This window comes from Syngnathoides biaculeatus, chromosome 9, assembly GCF_019802595.1.
Source record: "Syngnathoides biaculeatus isolate LvHL_M chromosome 9, ASM1980259v1, whole genome shotgun sequence".
In the NCBI taxonomy this organism is placed as follows: domain Eukaryota; kingdom Metazoa; phylum Chordata; class Actinopteri; order Syngnathiformes; family Syngnathidae; genus Syngnathoides; species Syngnathoides biaculeatus.
The window spans coordinates 28,032,794-28,052,760 of NC_084648.1; the positions used below are offsets into that span (position 1 = coordinate 28,032,794).

Below are 19,967 nucleotides of genomic sequence, written 5' to 3' on the forward strand. Positions count from 1 at the left end.
GCCCCCCACCAAAAAAAAAAAAAACAAACATTCAAAGTACATTATGTGAAGAATAATAAAAATGATGTTCATTTACATTTCGTATTGGGTTACTTTGCGAAGAGAACGGTGAGTGACAAGCAAAACGCATCGTGGGGGATGGAGGGAAAGCAAACGTTTGAGAACTGAGAGAAATGCATAGAAATTGATGCACACACAACTTAATTCCACTAACGTTTCTTGGGACCCATGGTGAATAAAGATTAATAAACTTGTAAAAAAGAAAAAAAGCACACACACACACACACACACACACACACACACACACACAAACAAAAAACTCACGAAATATTGTACTTCTCCAATGTGCACTAGCTTGTGCCAGCGTGTAAACGCTTTGTGACGAGTGTCCAATGGAAACGAAAATGATTATAGGTAAAGATTGATAGCCAATGGGATGCCAGGAAGATGCTACATTGATAGCCAATGGGAGAGCAGCTCTATCGCACCACACACATCAAGATACAGGATGCTTACGCTTGATGTAATTTGAGGGCTGCGAATCCAGCTCCTATTTTTTTCTTTCATATCCTGACTTTTCTTTCGTAAATAGAGACAATAATTTTCAGTGGAGAAATTTCGTAACCTGAATTTTTCGTTTGTAAGTAGAGGTTCCATAGTACTATAAAGAAACTACTACTATACTACTATAAAGAAATTGAATAGGTTCAGTGGAAAGATGTATAGATGGCGCCTGTGTAGTCACCTCGGTTTGGTGCTCCCTATTACTGTCTATACTTTTGTGTTTTTTGTTCTTCTCTGGACTCGTATACACATGGGAATACTTTTTAACCATCAGGGAGTCTACCCCTGACATTATTTCAACAACTTTTGAAAATCCACTTTTTTTTTCCCCTGAGTTACTCACTGGAGAAGTGACTGCGACAGCGTCTGTGATCTATGGGGCATGGAATCAGTGATGCTGCAGGTGGACGTGGGCCAGGATCCAAGTCATTGTTTGCAGGAGAGGACACAGATTGGCATTCCTGTCAATTCACTTCATGGATCTACGCTCCCTACCCAACAAAGATCAAGACCACCAAAGACTTTGCACATTCCACACTTTGCTTCACTGAGTCCTGGCTATGCAAACACAACCCCGACAGAGCTGTTAGGCTCCCTGACTCTGAAGTTCACCAGGCAGAGTGTGTTGCAGAGTTGTCGGGAAAAACAAAAAGCAGTGGAATATACTTCTGTATCAATGCCCCTTGTAGGGCCACCCATGGCAAACAGGTCCTAGGGGAGGGACAAGAAAAAGCATGGCTCCATAAACACCTATGATGAGTAAAAATAATTGATCTAGGTTTCCCTTGCCCACACACGGGTCATAACCCAAGCCTGGAGGTGGAGCTCGAAGGTGAGCACCGGGTGGCTTGGTCTGCATCTTTGAGGCTCGGTTGGGCACAGCCCGAAAGGGTAACATGGGTCCCCCTTCTCTTGGGCCCACCATCTGTGGGAGGGGACATAGGGGTTGGGCGCTGTGTGAACTTAGCGGTATTCAAAGGCATGGACCTTGGCGATCTGATCAAAGGCTACAGAAACTAGCTCTGGGGACATGGAATGTCACCTTTCTAACGGGAAAGGAGCCTGAGTTTGTGTGTGAGGTTGAGAAGTTCCAACTAGAGATAGTCGGGCTTGCCTCCACACATGACTTGTGCTCTGGTACACGTAAGCACCCTCTCTTGAGAAGGGTTGAATACTTTTATAATCTGGAGTTGCCCATGGTGAGAGACACCGGGCAGGTATATTAGTGCCAGCAATACTCCAATACTCTACGGTTCTTCTGGCCAATGACAATGAGACCTGGAAGGGTGTGATTGGGAGAAACGCCCCCTCCCCCGATCAGAACCTTTTTGTCTGGACAACTTGGAGCTGAACGTACAGAGATGATTATGGACTTCAGGAGACATCCTTCACCACAACTACCCATCACGGTGTCCAATTGTACTGTGTGAACCATCGAGACCTTTAAGTTTCTTGGAACTGCAGCTTCACAGGACATGATGTGGGAGATTATCGTCAACTACCACCGCAATCAACTCTTAAAGGTCAAGTGTCATCCCTATAAATATTCTAAAATAGATATTGGAATGAAAAATACATATAACATAATTCACTTCAATGTCTATACGAAAAATTATATGTGAGCGGAGAGTGCATCATCCATGCACAAAGTTGCAGAAGTGTCATTCTGTAACATCCAAGTGCTCATCGCAGCTGGCCGGTGTGGCTCATGCTTGGCGCCGAGGTGGCTTATCACGGAGCCGAGCCGGGCTGCTTTAGGGGGTTGTTCATAACCACCCCAGTATGCGCGATGAACAACACCGTCGAGCCGCAGCGCTTTACTGCGTGTTTGTCGTCACACGGGGCTGAGTCAGGCATTGTCACCTGTGTTCTTCAGAGCGGCCGCCATACCCGACGTGCAGCCTTCGCTGGGGAAGCGATGCAGCAGCCCGACGCCGTCCGACGCGCATATCGACACATTTAGCATGCCTGTCCTGCGCACGCGGATCTTTTGTTACATTATGAGAGACCGATTACGTGGTCCGCCCCAAACTATTATTTTTTTTTTGTAGCTGTATACACACCTACCTGTTATTTGGAACCCACGAAGCTCTCGTCCTCTGCACCCGTGCAATCCATTTTTCACAACGAACCGGGTCTTGCAAACTTATGAAGGGTAAATCCATATCTCGAGTGTTCAAGCAATGTCCAGCAATGCAACGAGCCGGCATTTTGGCTAACACGAAGGAACAACGAGCTACCTTCCCGGGGGTAAAACTAATGAAAACAAACGAGTCCACTTGAGGGCAGTCCTGTCCTGTATGTCACTTCCTGCTTCTTCTCGAAAACAAATACCTCGAGAGGATTTTCATGGCGGGAGTTACAAAAAGCTGTATATGTCAAAATCATGTTTTGTGGTGAAAAAAAATGCATGGGTCCATGTCGCCTGCCGTTTTTTCATTAATAACATACTAAAAATCATGCATTTCATGACAGTGGCCCTTTAAGGAAACACGGCCTGCTATGAGAGGCCGAGACAATTCTACACATCAGTAATCGAATCAGCACTGTATACCTCCATCACAGTCTTGTTTGGTACTGCCATAAAAAAGGACAAACCCTGACAGCAATGGGCAATCACAACTGGTGAAATGATTATCGGCAACACTCAACCCTACCCTAACTCACCCCTACATAAAGACAATAACAAACAAAATCCTCTCAGACCCTCCACATCCTGGTCACTAGTTCTTCACTCAGGTAGGTGCTACTGAGCAACACAAACCAAAACTAGCCAACATCTTCTTCCCCCTCACAATTAACTTTTTAACCCCCTAACTTAAAATTCAATTGCAAAATGCTGCCAATTATTTTTCTTGAGTTTGTTGTTTCATTCTGCTGGACCAATTATTATTAAATATCGTACATTACTCATCCACGCACTGTAGTAGTCTCATCCAGCTGGACCATCCGCCTGTCATGATCCTGCCGCTCCAGCCCGGGCTATGCGGGTGTCAGCGCGGTTGCGCTGATTGGGAGGCGCACACCTGCGCCTCATGCGGGCTGATTATCCTGTGTATTTAGACGACCCCGATGACGACTGGTCCACGCCAGTTCATTGAGCTTCATGTCCCGTTCGAGTACTCCCGTATCCCTGATCGACAATCCGTGTGTACCGACCTTCGCCTGTTCTCTGACCAACCCCGTAAGCCTGACTCCTTTGACACTTCTGCCTGCTTTGATCGTTCTCCTGTGTACCGACTCCTGCCTGCCCGCTCACCTGCTCTCTTCGCCGGACGTCCCAATTACCGCTGCTGCACCTGACTGCCTGCTTGATCCCCGACCACGGAATAATAAACGTGTCTCCCCGAACTACCTTGCATCGTCCGAGTCCTGCATTTGGGTCCTACTCCCGTTCTGATGGGTCGTGACACCGCCCATCTGTTGTTGAACAGTACTAGCCACTCACACCAGAGTAGCATCGACTCCACTTGCACAATCAACTGAGAAATGTTAAAACATTTGCACAATCGACATTGTCCCAGTTTACTCCATAACTTGTCACTTTACTCTGCGTACATTCCTTCAAGTCTTGACACCTTTTGCACAATGGTCATTTCACTGGACTATTGCTCTATTAAGCACACTAACTGCTCGAAATGCCAGAGGACTCTGCATCCTTCACATAACTGTAAAAAAAAAAAAAGCACTTCCATCATTGCCAGATTACTCGCATCCTTCATTGATCCGTGACTGGTACCGCAATGTCTTTATGTCTCAATTGACTGACTGTTGTTGTCATGTATGTTCCACTTGACCGTCTCCAACTACAGGAGACAGATTTCTGGTATATTTCCGACATGCTTGGCCAATAAAGATGATTTTGATTCTGATTATATTTTGTCAATGATTAATTGATACAGCCAATGGATGGATGGAATGGTGGAAAGAGGGATAGTACATAAAGTGTATTGATGAGCAAATGAAATATTGATGGATAGAGAGTTTTTGAATGGAAGACTACAAGGATGATAGGAAGGATGGAAGGATGAATGGGTAGATGGATGATTAGCAGAGGTTTATGGACGGGTATATACAGTTGATTACGAGATTTTGTCTCGATGAATGGGTGGGATGATGAATTCAGTACAGTCGATGGGAAGAGTAGTAGATGTATACAGTGAATGGATGGAAGGACTGGTGATGGCTGGCTGGATGAATTGACAGATTGAAACATGCTTAACCAAGGTCAAGTAAAACAAGTCATTTCTCCCAATCATGCAACCGTGTTAAACGAGGTTACAACATGTTATAGCTCAACTACATGACTCGCCTAATCCTGTGAGATTTTTGTTTGCACATGTGTGTGTGCGTGCATGTGTGAGTGCCGATGGATTTTAAAGAACATCACTCCATGTAGCAGTGACACCCTTGATCAGAGCATCTAGGTCAGTGTGAAGTGGGAGTGGGGAGGAAAACATAAAGCGACATTTTGGGGCAGATGAGGGCTCTCCAGCAAGACGTTCAAAGATGAGAGAGGAGGGCCAAAATGAAGATGTTTGCGTGGGAGCGTATGGAGAAAGAGACATGGGACAAAGATTAAAAGAGGGATGCTGTGCGCTTGACTCCTTATTTCTCTCAGGTTTTCAGACTTCAGCTTTCAGTATGTGAATGATTTCAACGGAATCCCATGGTTAAATTCTTAGCACTGTATTCAATTTTAAAGTAATGAACGGGACTCCAACATGTAAGAAATGAGTCAAGACAGTGGATGTTGGGAGAAGGGGAAAAAAGAATTTACATGGTTCACTTAATTGAATTCCAAGCCACAGCGGGCTGTTCTTTAGAGAGGCTTTGGGTCTTCCACGATGTCAAGTGGCTTTTTAAATTCAGACCTACCAAGGTTACATTCTCTTTCTTTTCCATTATGCTCCTTGTATGTTGACCTCTTTTTCAAATTTTCTGTAGGACTCCAATTCCCAATACATCCAGACTCCTTCTCTCTTTGTTTAATTTGGGAGCCAAAGCTCAAGCTCTATAAATAATGTTTCAATTTTTGTATCCATTTAGCTACTCTTTCTCTGTGACCTGCACTGAGGCCCACTACACACTCCTGTCCCTCGCAGCCAAAGTATCATAAGCTATTGAATGTTCGGAAAAGAACATGAATCACGTTTTGATCTGCTTACCTGCTTCAGAGAGAGAGAGAGAGAGAGAGAGAGAGAGAGAGAGAGAGAGAGAGAGAGAGAGAGAGAGAGAAGAGGCAGTCTTTATAAACATCTTATTTACATCACTGCATATCTATTTTATGTCCACATTATGCTCTTCCTCTCCCACCGCCTTCCCCTCCGCTTCGTGCCATAGGCAATATTCCTTTCACATCCCCAATGTGAAAACAGTTGAGACTGTCTTGTTCAATTTTGCACATCTCCAAGAATTCATATTCATGGAAGAGAAGGTTTCCAAACTGTGATTCATAGGAAACAGATTTAGTGGCTGACTGCTTGGTGAGATTCACTGTCCTTCCGCTATGTTACCGCCGCCACCCACTAGATTGTGATGAAAAAGGATGGACAATTCAGCTGTGAGAGGCCAACGTGAGGCGGACGCACTTAATTGTAGTGCACACATAATTAACTCTGTGTGGACACAAACTGCACACAAACGGCTCACAATACTGATGTGACAACGTGTGTGCTGTCAAAAGGACGCACACATGTCACCACATCAGTATTGTGAGCCTTTGTATTCACGACAGCTTTCCAGGTTGGCCGGATGCTGATCCGTCAACCCCCGAGGCTGTCGCTTTCCATCCACGACAGCATTCATACTTTAAAGCACAGCCCTAGCGGTCCTTTCTGCGTGTGTGTGTGTGTGTGTGTGTGTGTGTGTGTAGGCGTGTGGGTTTGTGTGCGTGTGCAAGTATTCACATCCTCAACCCTAAATATTCTGACACACAATCCCTCATGCACACACCCACCAAATAATTCATGTCATAATGGCTAATGTTACCATTTCTCCCAGACATTCCCCATGTCCTCCAATCACAAATGTGTGTGCCTGTGTGTGTGTATGCATGTGTATCCCTTGTCTCTTTGATCATCCTCTATGAGCACCAATGTGGAATAGCACACATCACCCCCCCCACCTATTTTATACCCAAGGTCCCAACCACACACACACACGCAAGCACGCAAACACACACACTCACAGTAAATGTGTGAAGCCACACGTCTCTGCCATCAACACCCAGTGGCTGTGAGGCGTATTTCCTCTGCCTAATCTGTCACAAAGATTGAATATATCCATTTTCAAATGTCTGTTTTTTTCTCTTCTTCTTGAATCTACTCTCATTGTTACATAACTCAATGAGCCTTTTTCACTTTGTGAAGGTCTAACAAATATTGATTCCCATTGGACAGGTGCTCTGACTTTCATAAAGTCTCTCCTAACAACAATGATTGGATTTCCTGCGTTCCCTTAACCCAGAGGTTTTCAAAGGTTAGGTTTGGACACACCCCTGTTTTTGGAGATTAATTTTATTGTGCCACCCCGCTGCTTGAGATTGTCTCTGGTGTTGGTAGGTGGGAACAATACAGAACCCCCCACCCCCCACCCCCACAGTTTGAAAACCAATTCAATGAAAATTAATTTTGCACTTAAATACGTAAACACAGTAAAAGACTGCATCCCAATTCAGGCTGCTTATCGATCCTTGACCCCCCCACACCCCCCTCTCTCTCTCTCTCTCTCCACAGATCAGTATATTCATGACCCATCTCTCCAACTACGGCAATGATCGTCTTGGTCTCTACACGTTCGTCCACTTGGCCTCTTTTCTTCACTCATGGACAAACCTAAGGCTCCATACGCTTCCTCCTCCTCAGCTCGCAGACAAGTACTTCCAGTTGTTCCCTGAACAGAGGGACCCACAATGGCAGGTGTGAAGAAACATACGTACTGTAATACCACACACAAACACTTGTTCCTGTAATTGCTTATACACTATATGAAAATAGTTGGGTCTCCGGCGTGCTTTTCTATTATGTGTGCACCTAACTCATCAAGTAACTCTTTTATTATCAACCAATTTTTAAAAAATGCATCAGGAAGGGAGCTATTCTGCATTTTGCCAGTTTGAGGTTAAATTTGCATTTTGAAATTTGTCTGCTCCATTAGCCAGATACACGCATCAAAAGAGTAATTTATTTGTGTAATGTTTTCTCCATGAGTTAAAATAATAATTCTGGTTTCGTTTAATTTCATCATGAGCTTGCGTTTCTCTTGAGACCTCGGGCCCTTAGTCTGGCCCTGGTCATCATGGGAACGAAACTCTTACTCGGCATTATACAGGCTGCGGAGATGAGCTTTGGCTTATTTGCATGAGTAAAAACCACCCCACCCCCCAAAACTGAGGGATTTCTACCAGGGAATCTTCTTGTTTTTTATGATTTTTTTGTGAAGAATGTCAGACATTTTATTGAGATGTCTGGGGACTGAACATTTTGTGTTGCTCTACTCTAGGGCTCCACCTACAGGAATGAGTGTGTCCTTAATGAACAGTGTACTCAGACCAATGTCTCAAGAGCCAATACAGTATATTATTGACATGTCAAGCTTATGGAAATAGATGCAATATAATGGTCAGAAGTTTCAGTATGTAAGCGACTTGAAAATTTGATAGATGGATGTTGATCCATCCATTTTTTTTAGCCACTTATCCTCACAAGGGTCACGGGAGTGCTGGAGCCTATCGTAGCTGTCATCAGGCTGGAGGCAAGGTACACCCTGAACTGGTTGCCAGCCAATCGCAGGTGGATGGATGTTATTAATTTAAAAATTTGACAGAGCTGTTGCAGTTGAATGCAGTAAGAGATGGAGAACATTCATAGTTACTCGCAAGGCCTCTTTCAATAATGCACATGTTTATGTTATCACGCGTTGCCACACTGCATGTCGCATTCATCCATTGTCTGCCCACTTGCAGAACCCATGTGATGACAAACGACACAAAGATATCTGGTCTAAAGAGAAGACCTGTGACAGATTACCCAAGTTCTTGGTGATAGGACCACAGAAAACAGGTGAGCTCCCCATAAACACATAAAACACTGGGTCCAGCTTTGCTTGTTTTACAGCAGTATTATTGATATAGGTAAACATTGAGCGGGGACAGACAAATAACACAATTACCTTAATACATGGCACATAAGCAAGGGGAAAAAATGATTATAATTTTGTGGAAAAATGGATATAATGCAGGAATTCACAGTGTGGCGTTTTGAAATAGTACACCCCAATACTTATAATGGCACCAGTCATACGTTATCCCCTATGAACAAGGAAGTAGCTTGCTTCCTAAGATTTACATTTCCACTGTTTTCCCGGTGGCCATTGCAGCCCTGTTTCAGTTCATAGTTGGCAAAACAGGATGGCTCCACCATCTGGGTGTTGTTTACAGGATGTGTAAACATAACAGGCTTCAAAATATTTGTTAGCCACAGTAAAGTGGGTTAAATGCAACTTAACTTCACAGTATGCAGTTGGGTGTCAAACGTTAGGCAGTCCGTTGTGAAACAAACCGTATGTAGTCCCTGGCATCTTATACTCGCCGCCTCAAACACAATGAGCATGTTTGTAAAGCTTTTTGTTCAAGTGTATAATATCTGTCTGAAACATTGAGGGAGACAAGAGAGTGTGTGTGAAAGATAGAGAAATAGAACATTATTCTGGCAATGTGAGCGCACTGTGTAGTATGTATGGGAATAACGGGCTCTTTTGCATGTTTGCCACAAGAGATGGTTTGATGAATTGATGATTGACAAAAAACCCAGGACTGGGTCTAATGTTTGTGATTCCCATTGAACTCTTTGAGTTAAATCTTAAAATATCTCCCATTGATGCATTACAGTTTTCCACCAGTTATAAATACAAACACAACGCAAATTTAAAAAAAATATTTAATTAACAACTCTGGGAAGGGCTGAAAATGATGTGGCTGGTCAGTAAATTGTACACTACTACATACAGTAGCTGTAGATTAGAAAGCCGGTTTGTAAACAAAGCTACTTTCTTCACATTCCATGTGAGACATTCTTTTTTTTTTTTGTAGCTCTCTGGATACTGTCAATGGGAGATCATGAAGCCCCATTATTCTACCCACATGCTATTTCATGTAGGGATAATTAACAGAGCAAACCCCTCTCATGCCTTTCGTTTGTCATTTTGGTCTCATTAAAAGCAACCAACAAAGAGATAGCATGCTCAAAAACTATAAACTGTAACGGGTGACCTACATTAACAGTAATGCTAGTTACTCATACCATTTTTGTTTATTTGGTTGATACAGTACACCAGTGAAGAAGCTCTTTAACCAAAATGATATTTTTAATTTTAAAGTCTAATTGTTATTATCCATGAGTTTGAGAAGGATTAAGTCTCAGTATAAAAATGTTGACAGTGTTATTCAAAGGGGTTCACGGAACGGAACTCCCTGCATATAACGAAAATCTGCAAATAGTGGATACAGTATTAATATACCCAGATATGTATCATATTTTTGCAACCATAAGATGCACTTAAAAGTCTTAACTTTTCTCCAAAATGGACAGCACACCTTATGTGCACAATTGTTGCATGACTTTGTGTTTTAACATGTATGTAAGCTATCCTATGATTGCGCTCATGAAGGAGTGAGGAACAATTGCATTTCACATTTGTAAGCAGAAAACCTTTATACTGCCCTGGAGACAAGTCATTACTTATGATGATGTACACAGTCACGGTGTCACGTCGAAACTAAAATTATCACAACACAGAAAATAGAATAGCATAACTAGCAAATAATAAAACAAATAAAAGAATGAAAATAATTGAGACAAAATATGCACTTTAAATGCTATTTACATGCTCCCAGCATTCTTTGCAACAGGAGGACATCATTTGCAAGTGTTGGAACTCAGTGTGCACTTACGGTGCACCTCATTGTAAAATGTCATGTCTAATGTGGCACCTCGTCTATTTAGAAGAGAATTTAATATATCTACCATTGTGAAAATACAGTATATTTAAAAAAAAAAATTAAACTTGAAGAGCAAAAATTTGGAAGTGTGTGGGGCTGCGAATGGTGAACCGCAAAGGGGCAAGGCCACACTGTATTCAGTTTCGATCCAGTATAAAAATGGGAAAATGCCGAGATCTAATGGAAAATACAACATCTATCAGCCTACACTATAGTGCCATGTGATGTAAGACACGTATAAGAGAACAGCATTCACAAAAGACAATAATGCTCAGTTGAAATAGTGTGATTTTTTTGTTTTTTTTTTTGATTGGAGTTGTAATTACTGTAAGTCAATATTTATGGGGAGGGGGAACCTCTCGTGTAAAGCACTGTTGCTCAAAACTACTGGCAAGTATTCCAATAACAATCAACATTGTCGAATGATCTATTAGGATATTGAATCTAATTGTAAAGGCGTAGTTAATGGAATTTGTTGTGCTGCTATAGAAATAAAACTAAATTGGCCTTCGCACATAGGATTGCCAGCTTGGAATGCTACAAATTCTTTAGTGCCATAATTAGTGTTTAGCACAAGGGGTGTGAAGGTCTGTGTAATAGTGGAAATTAACCAGGTGTTGATATTTCGACGCGAGTGACTATGGCAACGGGAGCATTCCAGCAACTATAATTCAAACACATTTTATGGAACCGGGTCCCTCATATGACAGAAAGGATGGCAGGGGCAGGGGGAGATGTGCTACTGGCAAAAGGGACACACAAAAAGGTTTTGGAATTATTTGACAGACATGCCTTTGATCATTGAAGACATACACTGTGTATTTTCAGCAAGTTGACTGGTGGAGGGAAGAGAAAGCATCAGGTATGGCTCAGAGGGTGACATTTGTCACACATGCACGCCTCTGGGCTCAATTGAATTAATGAGCCCCTTTTGAATTATGCCCTTTCTTGCAGGGACAACAGCACTTTATCTCTTCCTCCTTATGCATCCATCCATCTCAAGCAACTTTCCCAGTCCAAAGACTTACGAGGAGGTCCAGTTCTTCAACACGAACAACTACCACAAAGGCATTGACTGGTGAGGATATTCACCCTGCTGTTGTGTATTGTCATGAGATTTTTTTTTTCAACCCTGATTGGCTGGAACCCAAAAAGGAGGAATGGTTACAAACAAGCCATTCCATAAAAAAAGACCAATTCCTCCTTGCAGCCTTGAATGACACATAAACCATTTGGTTGTCTTCAAAATGATCCTTTCAAGCGTTTAAATTTAAGCTTGGAGACTTACATGAACCAATAAACGGGTCATTTAGCTGGCAGGGACGCAGATGCTACATACTTGAAAGTCACCTGCTTGAAGTGTATGGGCAATTCCAGTTCTAGCTTTTTATTTGATGCTTGGAAATGACTTTTAAAACTTGAATCTGACTTTGAAGAAACGAGTACAGCAGCATCTGATACAATCTGCAATTAGTGCTTATGTTTCAGAAATGTGTTAAATAGTCCACGTGTGTACTAAAAGAATGTAGTGGGAGACAATTCTCACATTCTCTTCATTTGATCACGAGTATTTCCATAATGTCAGCATACTGTATGTATATATTCTGCATGAAATTATAGACACAGTATGTGAATGTACCACAATGTATTCATTTGGCCATCCCCCAATAGTTTATATGGGTACCGTAAAATCTGTTCTACAAAGCAGATTTGAGTGATAAGGTCTGATAAAAATTATTATGAATCTATGGGGAGAAAAACATTCAGTTATGAATCTATGAATTTGAAAAAACAAACATCCATTTACACTGCCTTGTGAAAGTATTCGGCCCCCTTAAACTTTTCAATCTTTCACCACATTTCAGGATTCAAACATAAAGATATAAAATGAAATTTTTTTGTCACGAATCAACAACACGTGGGAAACAGTCATGAAGTGGAACAAAATTTGTTGGTTATGTTATACTTTTTTAACAAATAAAAACCTGAAAAGTGGGGCCTGCAATATTATTTCCCTCCCTTGCATTAATACTTTGTAGCGCCACCTTTTGCTGCAATGGACCTTTCCAATGGCGATCTTAAGCTCCGCCCCCTTAGCCATGTCCCACAAGCTTCAAAATGGCAATTGAACAGAACATTTTTGAAGTCGATTCTCTATCGCGTATTCCAGATAATATTGGGGTATGTTTTTTGCAAAATACGTCAGACTTGTCCAAGAGAGTTCTACAGAGAGGTCTCAACTATTTCACGCAAGGATGTGACAGAAGAGTACCCGCCAGGATGAAGGGCAAAGTTTATAAAACAGTGGTGAGGCCGGCCATGTTGTACGGATTAGAGACGGTGGCTCTGAAGAAACAACAGGAGGCAGAACTGGAGGTGGCACAAATGAAGATGTTGAGGTTCTCGCTCGGAGTGACCAGGTTGGATAGGATTAGAAATGAGCTCATTAGAGGGACAGCCAAAGTTGGATGTTTTGGAGACAAGGTGAGAGAGAGCAGACTTTGATGGTTTGGTCATGTTCAGAGGTGAGAGAGTGAGTATATTGGTAGAAGTATGCTGAGGGTGGAGCTGCCAGGCAAAAGAGTGAGAGCAAGACCAAAGAAAAAGTTGATGGATGTTGTGAGGGAGGACATGAGGACAGTGGGTGCTAGAGAGGAAGATGCACAAGATAGGCTTAGATGGAAAAAGATGACGCTCTGTGGCGACCCCTAACGGGACAAGCTGAAAGACAAAGAAGATATAATTGTGATATATATTTTTTTATAGATTACAATACCAATGGCCAATAATCTTTAGAATTCAAAATGTTTCCATCTCTAATCTCTATAAAAGACAGAGCCACATTTTGGGACCCAGTCCCTCACCTCTACTTTCATGCATATATTAGTTTTATACAGTGAGTCGTCGAGTTGCGAACGAGTTCCATTCCTTGCTGGTAATATAACTCAAATTTCGTTGTAAATCCGATTTCACTATTAAAGTCAGAATATACATAAAAATTCTTCATATAAAAAAAAACAAATACATTGAAATAAAGAAATAAGATACTGTACTTACCATTACTGCTGAGAGATAGATGGAGAAGAAGGGGAGGCTGTTGCGAAGGAATCTGATCCTCATTCCATAACCTAAGTAGCCTCTCCATCTTGACAAGTATCAAAGAACGTTGTATTGTGATAACTGTATCCGACATATCAACGGAACCCTCCACTTGCAATTACACTTACAATACGGCTATGTATTTAATATTGTCACCACGGTCGACCGAGTGAAGCCTAGCTTTTTACCGATGTTCGTCAGTGTCTCTCCTTTCTCTGATCTTTTTACGATCTTGAGCTTTGTTTCCATAGGAATTGATTTTCTTCAGCTTTCTTCTTTGGGGCCATAATGTTTAAAATGGAGGTCGAATAATGTGAAGATACTCCCGGCGCACAAACATGGATGAGCACTATGCACATTAGCGAGCCAAAATGCCAGACGGGGACAGGCGTTTTAATGTTGAAGCGCTTTAAGTCCAGACCATTTTAACCCAAGTTCTCCCTGTATTGGCCTGAGTTTGGCGACTTGAATTGAAGAATGTTAACATTTGAGAAGAAAAAACAATAACAACAGAATGAGGATATATTAGTCACGTGGATGACAACAACCTAGCTGTTCAGATAACAAGTCCCCCCAATCACCTCCATTTGTTTAAACCCCAACATGTAGCTGGCACCTCTCACTACGCTCAGGACACACAATCACACTCACACATACGAATATGAAGCGAGATGGCATTACTTCTGACACAGGCATGATCGTGGGCCTATTGGCTGCATTTCTGATCAGTCTTCTCCTTGTTCGAGGTGAACGTTTAGAAGGATGGCTGGGTCTTGGTAGATTTGCAGTGGTCTGATACTCCTTCCATTTGAATATGATGGCTTGCACAGTGCTCCTAGAGATGTTTAAAACTTGGAAATCGTTTTGTATCCAAATCCGGCGTTAAACCTCTCTTCAACAGTATCTCGGACCTGCCTGGTGTGTTCCTTGGTCTTCATGATGCTCTCTGCATTTTCAACAGAACCCCGAGACTATCACAGAGCAGGTGCATTTATACGGAGACTTGATTACACACATTCTATTTATCATCATCAGTCAACATTGGATCATTTAGAGATCCTCACTGAACTTCTGGAGTGAATTTGCTGCACTGAAAGTAAAGGGCCGAATAATATTGCACACCCCACTTTTCAGGCTTTTATTTGTTAAAAAAGTATAAAATAGTCCATAAATTTACGTTTGTGTCCCACCTGTTGTTGATTCTTGACTAAATGTTTTCATTTTATATCTTTTTGTTTAAAGCCTGAAATGTGGCAAAAGGTTGACAATTTCAAGGGGGGTGAATACTTTCACAAGGCACTGTATCATTTCTACACAGTCGGTTCTGTGGCTCTTCCCATCAGGGTCATGGATAAGCTAAAGCCTGACTTTCATTGATAGGGGCTGGACTACTCACTAGCGAAGAGTAGGGCACATATAACAGCTCTTTTTACATATACATTTACTGTACACCTTCGGATAACATGGGGTTTTTAGTTCACTTAACATGCATGGTTTCTCCAAGGGAGAGCCTGGAGACTTGGGAAACTCATTTTGGCCGCTTGCATCATCTTGTTCTTTCAGTCACAACCCAAAGCTTCTGACCTTAGGTGAGGGGAGGATTTACTCGTTGATCTATGGATTAACCACTTAATGTCATTGAAGAAGCCTGTTCCCATAGCGGAGATTGGAACATTATCCTTTTTTGACTGAGGAGCATGGCCTGACCCTTCAGCGACAGTTGAGGTTCAGAACCCAAAAAAAACCTCATCATTTGTAAAGCAAATGCAGGCACATAATAACAAGCCACCAAACTAGACATCCGAGATGCCTGGCTGCACCAAATTTTGTCCATAAAGGTTATAAATCAGACTTTCTGTCAGTTGTGCTGACCAAACTGATCAATAATATGAGGAGTTGATACCTAAAACTCCCAAGTACCTACCACAAGGCTAACCAAGGATTACAGTGTAATGCACTCTCCAAGTCCACAAAGTACATGCACACAAGATGGGTGAACTGCCAAGCACTATAACAGAACCGTGTTGAGGGCATAGAGCTGGTCCACAGTTCCACAGCAAAGACAAAACCACACTGCTCCTCCTGAAGCATAAATATGACTTTTCAATGGACCCTCCTCTTTAGAAGTTCTGCATAGAAATTAACAGGGAGGCTGTGGAGTGTGAGCTACCTGTAGTTACAACACATCCTGCCGTCCGCCTTATTAAAAGGGGGACCACCACTCTGTTCTGCAAATAAAGAGGCACTCCCCTTGATATCCACGCAATATTTCAAATATGTTAACCAAGACAGTCCCACAACAATGAGAATGTTTAAGATCTCAGATCTCAATCCCTCCACCACCACCCAGAAACTGGTGCAGATCTGGCCACATACATCAGAGACCCACATCCTGCTGAGAGAAAACGAGTCATCCATCTATCCTTTTCTGAGCCGCTTATCCCCAAAAGGATCGAGGGCATGCTGGAGCCTATCCCAGCTGTCATCGGGCAGGAGGCAGGGTACAACCCGGAATGGTTGCCAGCCAATCGTAGGGCACATGGAGACAGACAATGGTCGCGTTTACATTTACACCTAGGGGCAATTTAGAGTCTCCAATTAATGCATGTTTTTGGGGATGTGGGAGGAAAGAGAGAACCTACGCAGGCACTGAGAGAACATCCAAACTCCACTCAGATGGGGCCGGGAAATAAAACACGGTCCTCAGAACTGTGAGGCCAATGCTCTACAGCTGTGCCACCGAAAACAAGTCATCCATCCATCCATCCATCCACTTTCTTAGCTACTTATTCTCACAAGGGTCGTGGGGAGTGCTGGAGCTTATCCCAGCTGTCAACGGGCAGAAGGAGGGGTACACCCTGAACTGGTTGCCAACCAATCGCAGGGCACATCGAGACAAACAGCCGCACTCACAATCACACTGAGGGGCAATTGAGAGTCTCCAATTAATGCATGCTTTTGGGATGTGGGAGGAAACTGGAGTGCCTGGAGAAAACCCACGCTGGGATGGGGAGAACATGCAAACTCCACACAGGTGGGACCAGGATTGAACCCAGGACTGCAGAACTGTGCGGCCACAGCTTTCCAGCTAAGCCACCATGCCTTCGAAAACAAGTCATTACTTTTTAAAACAATTGTAGTCCCGATAGTTTTTTTTTTTTTGCTTTTTTCTGTTTCTTTTGTTGTTGGTGTTATCTTTTTCTTGCCCCTCACCTTGGACCTGTCCTGGATATTTGTCCAATGGGGCATAAAGCCCCAGACAAATAAACTACGAGGATCATTGGAACACACAAACCACTTCACCCCGATAGCAAGACAGCTCAGGCATAAAGTTGATCCAAAATTTTAAGAAATTTGTTTATCTCTTGCCGTAGGTATATGGAGTTTTTTCCTGTACCCTCCAATGTTAGCACGGACTTCCTGTTTGAGAAAAGTGCCAACTACTTCCCCTCGGAGGAGTCCCCCCGGCGTATTGCAGCCCTGCTACCTAAAGCCAAGATCATCACCCTGCTCATCAATCCCTCGGATAGAGCCTACAGCTGGTACCAGGTGCATACAAACACATGAACACAACACAGGCTATTTTATCGGATAATGTCTAAGGAAATCAAATACAAGAAATGTAACATAAATTGTGCCTTTACAAAAATAAAGATGCTCAGTTTTGATTGACACTCTCAGAAAATTGAAAATGTAACCGTACATTTATTATCCTGGTTGCATTTTACAGAGATCTGCCTCAATATAGGACCTGTTTGGTTTCTGATTTTAACACATGTATAAAAAATAACATCGAAGTGTCAGCTGTTAATAACCAGAGGTAGCAAAAGTACTCACACACAGAACCCAAGTAAAAGTACAGATATGTCTGTTTAAAAAAAATAACATAAATAGATGTATTTATTCAACTCCTGTAATTCAGTGAAGTAGAAAATTACGGCTGCTGAAATTTACTTTAGTATAAAAGTAAATGGTAAAAATGTTTTTCTACTGTCAATTCTATAAATTCCATCGATGGGGCGGACTCTGCAAATACGTCACTCTTGTTACATAGACAAACACAAAAGTCCAGTTGCGATTGATGCAATGCCTTGAGAAAGAAATGACCTGACTGAATGAGACTATTCACAGGCATGAGTTCAGAGGTTTTTTTGTGTTGGCCAAATCCACTTTACCTGTATGTGTGTTGTTGTTGTTTTTCCAATTAAATATTGTAATGCCAAAATATGAAATTCTTTAGTCTGGCACAAGACACAATAGCTTCTGCGTTAATATTTCTTGGAGAGGGATATACCTTCAATTAAGGCATGGATGGGGATACGTTCATGTTTTTTCGATGTTGGTGCCTGTCATGTTTTTTTCATTTTTTAAACTAATGGGAGTCACAGTAAAAAGTCAGAAAACATAAATACTCCTACTTGTATCATTTATTTGTACAAACCCATTTCTGAAGATGTTGAGACGTTGTGTTAAACAAATAAAAACACAATACAGTGAATCAAAAATAATATTTAACCTATATTTAATTCAAAATATTACAAAGAGAAAAATGATAAATGGTCTTCTCTTTTTAGCAAATAATCATTAACACATACCCAAAAGCTGAGACAGGGTCATGTTTATCCTTGTGTTACATCACCTTTTCTTTTCACAACATTCAATAAACATTTGAGAGCTGATGGTAGTTATTGTTCAAGCTTTGATTGTGGAATTATTTCCTATTCTTGCCTGATGTACAGCTTCGGCTGTTCAACAGTCTGGTGTTGTTGCATTATACACTTCATAATGCGCCACACATTTTCAATGGGAGACAGGTCTGGACTGCAGGCAGGACAGTCTAGTACCCGTACTCTTTTACCACAAAGCCACACTCTTGTAACACGTATAGAATGTGGTTTATCATTGTCTTGCTGAAATAAGCAGGGGTGTCCATGAAAATGACGTTGCTTGGATGGCAGCATATGTTTCTCCAAAACCTGTATGTATCGTTCAACATTAATGGTGCTTTCATGGATGTCTAAATTACCCATGCCATTGGCAGTAAAACAGCCCCATACCATCACGGATGCTGGTTTTTCAATGTTGTGTCCATAACAGTCTGGATCAGGGGTGCCCAGATTTTTTTACCCCAAGAACTACTTTTCAAGCAGCCAGCCTCTCGTGATCAACGGGGGCATCTTTTTTTGTTTGTTTGGTTGTTTTTTTTTTTAGAATGACCAATAATGAAATAGAATGACCAAGTCACAAAGATCTGCCTACTACAAAAATGCAAAACATATTTATTTTAAAATATATTGAGGGTTCTTTGTGTTTAAATGTTTTTTGTGTGCCTTGCATAACCGCATGAGGCAATATTGCACAACACAACATAACTATGAACATTTTTTGTAACTACCTGAGTTCACGTTGATGCTCACTAAACACCACACAAATGAAAATGCACATTTGGGCTGTGTCACTCACGTCAGTGGATTCGTCCAACTGCAGTGAGAAACACTCACATGCTCGGATGTCCTTCCACACATCAGCCATGGCTTCACAGCGCCATGTGACTGTACCCCTTGACAGCGGTAGAGCTTTTTTTAAAGATAGTATTTCTGCCTTATTTTTAAAAGATCAGAATAATGACTCAGCTATGCCTCTTTTACCATCCCTAAATCTTGGAAGGACCTCTTTTTATAAACAATGATGTGACGAACCTGAATGATGCTTCGGTGGCTATTGAACTATGTGTGAAAAGTGACTCTTGTGCAGCACTTTTCTCATTCTCAGCTCGCTTTTTGACAGAATGCCGGTGTCGTATTTGCCATAAACTTAAAATAGTGGGGGAACTCGCTGAATTTTGTGTTTTGCTGTGCTCAGTGTCATTGTTTGCACATGCGCAGTGAGCTAAAGGTCAGAAAAATACAGCTGATGTTTTTTTTTTTTTTTTTTCGGCACGCTGTTGCGATCGACCAAGACTACCTGATCGATGCATTGATCACCCCTGATTTCCTTCCACAATTTCCAGAACCAATTTGAAATGTGGCGGCATGGTGCCGCAACTGGTTAGAGCGTTGGACTCACAGTTCTGAGGTCTGGGGTTCAAATCCCGGCCCCGTCTGTGTGGAGTTTGCATGTTCTCCCTGTGCCTGGGTGGGTTTTCTCCAGGAACTCCGGTTTTCTTCTGCATTCCAAAAAACATGCATTAATTGCTCTTGGGTGTGATTGTGAGTGTGACTGCTCTATATGTCTTGCGTTTGGCTGGCATCCAGTTCTGCCCGTTAATAGCTGGGATAGGATCCAGCACTCCATCAACCCCAAT

General features: G+C 42.1%; 1 protein-coding gene across 2 annotated transcripts in view; it reads left to right on the plus strand.

The window, feature by feature from the left end:
• ndst3 (N-deacetylase/N-sulfotransferase (heparan glucosaminyl) 3) overlaps positions 1 to 19,967 on the plus strand; it is a 73,708-nt gene that overhangs the window by 42,353 nt on the left and 11,388 nt on the right. For both annotated transcript variants that reach the window (XM_061830823.1, XM_061830824.1), the window contains exons 7-10: positions 7,302 to 7,484; positions 8,531 to 8,627; positions 11,519 to 11,642; positions 17,038 to 17,212. In XM_061830823.1, coding sequence (XP_061686807.1) covers positions 7,302 to 7,484; positions 8,531 to 8,627; positions 11,519 to 11,642; positions 17,038 to 17,212 — 579 coding nt within the window. The remainder of the gene's footprint in view (positions 1 to 7,301; positions 7,485 to 8,530; positions 8,628 to 11,518; positions 11,643 to 17,037; positions 17,213 to 19,967) is intronic.